At 56.9% G+C, this 2975-nt stretch overlaps 1 protein-coding gene across 2 annotated transcripts in view; it reads left to right on the forward strand.

Moving 5' to 3' along the window:
* The first annotated feature begins 448 nt into the window (after positions 1 to 448).
* Positions 449 to 2975, forward strand: part of LGALS4 (lectin, galactoside-binding, soluble, 4) — a 7424-nt gene continuing 4897 nt past the window's right edge. For both annotated transcript variants that reach the window (XM_012657102.1, XM_012657103.1), the window contains exons 1-3: positions 449 to 546; positions 786 to 874; positions 2087 to 2291. In XM_012657102.1, coding sequence (XP_012512556.1) covers positions 502 to 546; positions 786 to 874; positions 2087 to 2291 — 339 coding nt within the window. In that variant the 5' untranslated portion in view covers positions 449 to 501. The remainder of the gene's footprint in view (positions 547 to 785; positions 875 to 2086; positions 2292 to 2975) is intronic.

Consider the following 2975-nt stretch of genomic DNA (forward strand, 5'->3'; position numbering starts at 1 on the left):
AAAAAAAAAAAAAAAAAAAATGCGGTGGGCACGCAATAACTTTAGGTCCTTTCACAGTCGCTGGGAGAGTCAAGAACTTCCAGTTCCTCCTGACCCTCGCCTGCTTCCATGGCCCACCTGGCCTGGGCCACTCCTGCGGCCCGGCCTTGCCCTGCCCTGCCCACCCTGCCTGGTCTCACCCTCCGTCTGCCAACAGAGTGGGGCAGGGTTTTATGGGCTCTGATAAGGCCCTGGCGGGGCCGAAGTTCACTAGCGCTTCCTTCTTGCAGGAGGGTGTAGGGAGGGGACCCAGATAATTTTGTCACTAGGTACAGGGGAAGGGAGACTAGGGGGCGCTCTAGGAGAAGCTGAGAGCCTGGGAGCCCCAGAAGAGGGACCCCGTGGACTCGCCCCTGCCAGCCACTCCCTTACCCTCAAGTATAAGAGCCACCTGCCACCTGCCACCATTTCCCACTCCAGCAGCTCTTCTCACAGGACGAGTCACCAGCCCAGCCTCTTGAGATGGCCTACGTCCCTGCACCGGGCTACAACCCCACCTACAACCCGGTGAGATGCCAGCCGAGCCCCACCCTGACCGCACCAACCTTCCCCCGCTGGGGTTCTCAGGCTCGATTTGCTGCCCCCAGTGCTCGGTCTGCTCGCACCTACCCCGGCCTCTTCATCTTGGCCCTGAACCTCGCACTCAGTCTCCTCCCGCCTGCTTGAGGGACGGGGGGCTTTTCGGTGAGGGGTCGAGGATGCAGCCGGCAAATGGCCTCAGGCCCCTCACAAGGCCCCTTCTGCAGACGCTGCCCTACAACAAGCCCATCCCCGGCGGGCTCAGAGTGGGAATGTCCGTTTACATCCAGGGAGTGGCCAGTGAGCGCATGAACAGGTAAGACCCTCCCCCACCAGGCGGTGGCTGCGGGGGGCCTCTCCCCTCCCCCACTCTGCTTGGGGACGGGCCTCTTTGCCTCTTTGCCACCCCACTCGATGGCCCAAGACCAGCCCTGCTCAGATGAGGAGGGGGACCTGGGGGCTGGGAGGGCTCACCGTGAGAGGTGACCCCGGAGTTGGGACGCTGGACTGGAACTGACAGGGCTGACGGCCTGAATTCAGAGTTCAAATTCCAGCTTTGCCACTCCCCAGCTGGGCGACGGGGAAGCTAGTGTCCCTCTCTGTGCTTCACTTTCCCGTCTGCAAAAGGGAATTGTGACGATTCAGCAGGTAAAACAGCAAGAACTGGAAAGGAAACACTATGATAAGTCTTGAAGTCTTACTTTTTTAGGGCCTTACTATGTCGATAACTGAACTGATCGCATAGAATTGTTTCTCTGTTCGTCGTTTATTTATCCGTTGAGCGTCGCTCTGTGCCTGGGCAGTGGGGCAGCGCAGTGAACAGGACAAAGACGCTGCCCTCGTGGAGCCAACATCCCAGCAGGGCAGACAGACAATGAATACGTCAGATATGTGCCGTGTCTGATGGCCATAAGTGCTATGGAGAGAAATAAGGCAGGAAGGGAGATGGGGAGCGTATGTGGGGGCAAGTGTGGCATTGTCCCTTTTAATAGGATGGCCAGAGAAGGCCTCCCTGGGAGGGAAACATTTCAGCAAAGACCTGAGGGAGGTAGGGAGGGAACCTTGGGGACAGCTGAGGGAAGGGTGTCCGGGCAGGAGGAACAGCCAGTGCAAAGGCCCTGAGGCAGGTGTGTGTGATGTGCTGGGAGGTGCAGAATGGACTCTGATGTGGGTGCTCACAGGGGCCTCCCGCTGCATGAGGGGAGTGGGCTGGTGGGGCCAGGAAGGGAGCCAGGTGCACAGGACAGGGCCCAGCCCACGGCAGACATAGAGAGGCTGTAATTTGCAGGAGGGGAGGGGCTGGGGAGGAGGCGATCTAAGAAGGGAAGGTGGCGAGCGAAGGGGTGGCCATGGGAATCTGCTTCTGGAACTTGGAGGCACGACCTCCCCTCCCTGCTGGGGTCAGCAGTGCCGGGGTCACCCCTCAGAGCTGGTGCTGAGGCCTGGGGCGGGAAGCCCTGGGACAGGGCGAGTGGGAGAGGGCCTCCTGGAGGGGCCACAGGGGAACGAGCCCTTCATGTCCCCCCAGGTTCTCCGTGAACTTCGTGGCGGGGCACGAACCAGGGGCGGACATTGCTTTCCACTTCAACCCCCGCTTCGATGGCTGGGACAAGGTGGTCTTCAACACGCAGCAGGGTGGCAAGTGGGGCAGCGAGGAGAGGAAGAGGAGCATGCCCTTCAAGAAGGGCGCCGCCTTCGAGCTGGTGTTCACGGTCACGGCCGAGCACTACAAGGTCTGAGCCCAGGAGGCCTCCCTGCCTCCCTCCCTCCCTCTCCCTTCTTTCTCTCCCATTTCCTCCCTACCTTACTTTTTCCTTTTCTTTTCCTCCTTTCCTGCCTATTAAAAAAAAAATCCTCTTTTATCCGTTTTCCTCATTCCCACTCCTCTCCCAGAATTTCTGGTACATTTCATGTGTATCATCTTGTTCCCTTGTGTTCTTGCAAAATGTGTACTTTGCAAGTTCTTAGAGAACTCCGAACACGCACAAAAGGAAGCAACAAATACAACGAGCCCCTCGTCTCCCCTCCCGCACCCTCCAATCATTGTCACCTCAAGGCCCCTCCCCTTTCATTGCTCCCTTGCGCTTCCCCTCCCGTATTATTCCAAAGCAAATCCCAGACATCACACACTTTCATTTACAACTCAGTTTCTGTTTTTGAACACATAATCGCAATGCCGTTATCACACCTAACAATGAACGGGTTCTTCTTTAATCATGGATGCTGTCCTGTTCCAGTTATCTCATGAATGTCGCAGTGTCTGTTATTTTCTGCAATTTGTTTGAACTGGGGTCCCAGGGGGGCCCACGTGGTGACTGATTGCATGCAAGTATTTTTTTTTTTAGCATTTTTTTTTATTTCAGCATATTATAGGGGTACAGATGTTTAGGTTACGTATGTTGCCCTTGCCCCACCCC

This window comes from Propithecus coquereli, unplaced genomic scaffold (assembly GCF_000956105.1).
Source record: "Propithecus coquereli isolate 6110/MARCELLA unplaced genomic scaffold, Pcoq_1.0 Scaffold53, whole genome shotgun sequence".
Lineage (NCBI taxonomy): Eukaryota > Metazoa > Chordata > Mammalia > Primates > Indriidae > Propithecus > Propithecus coquereli.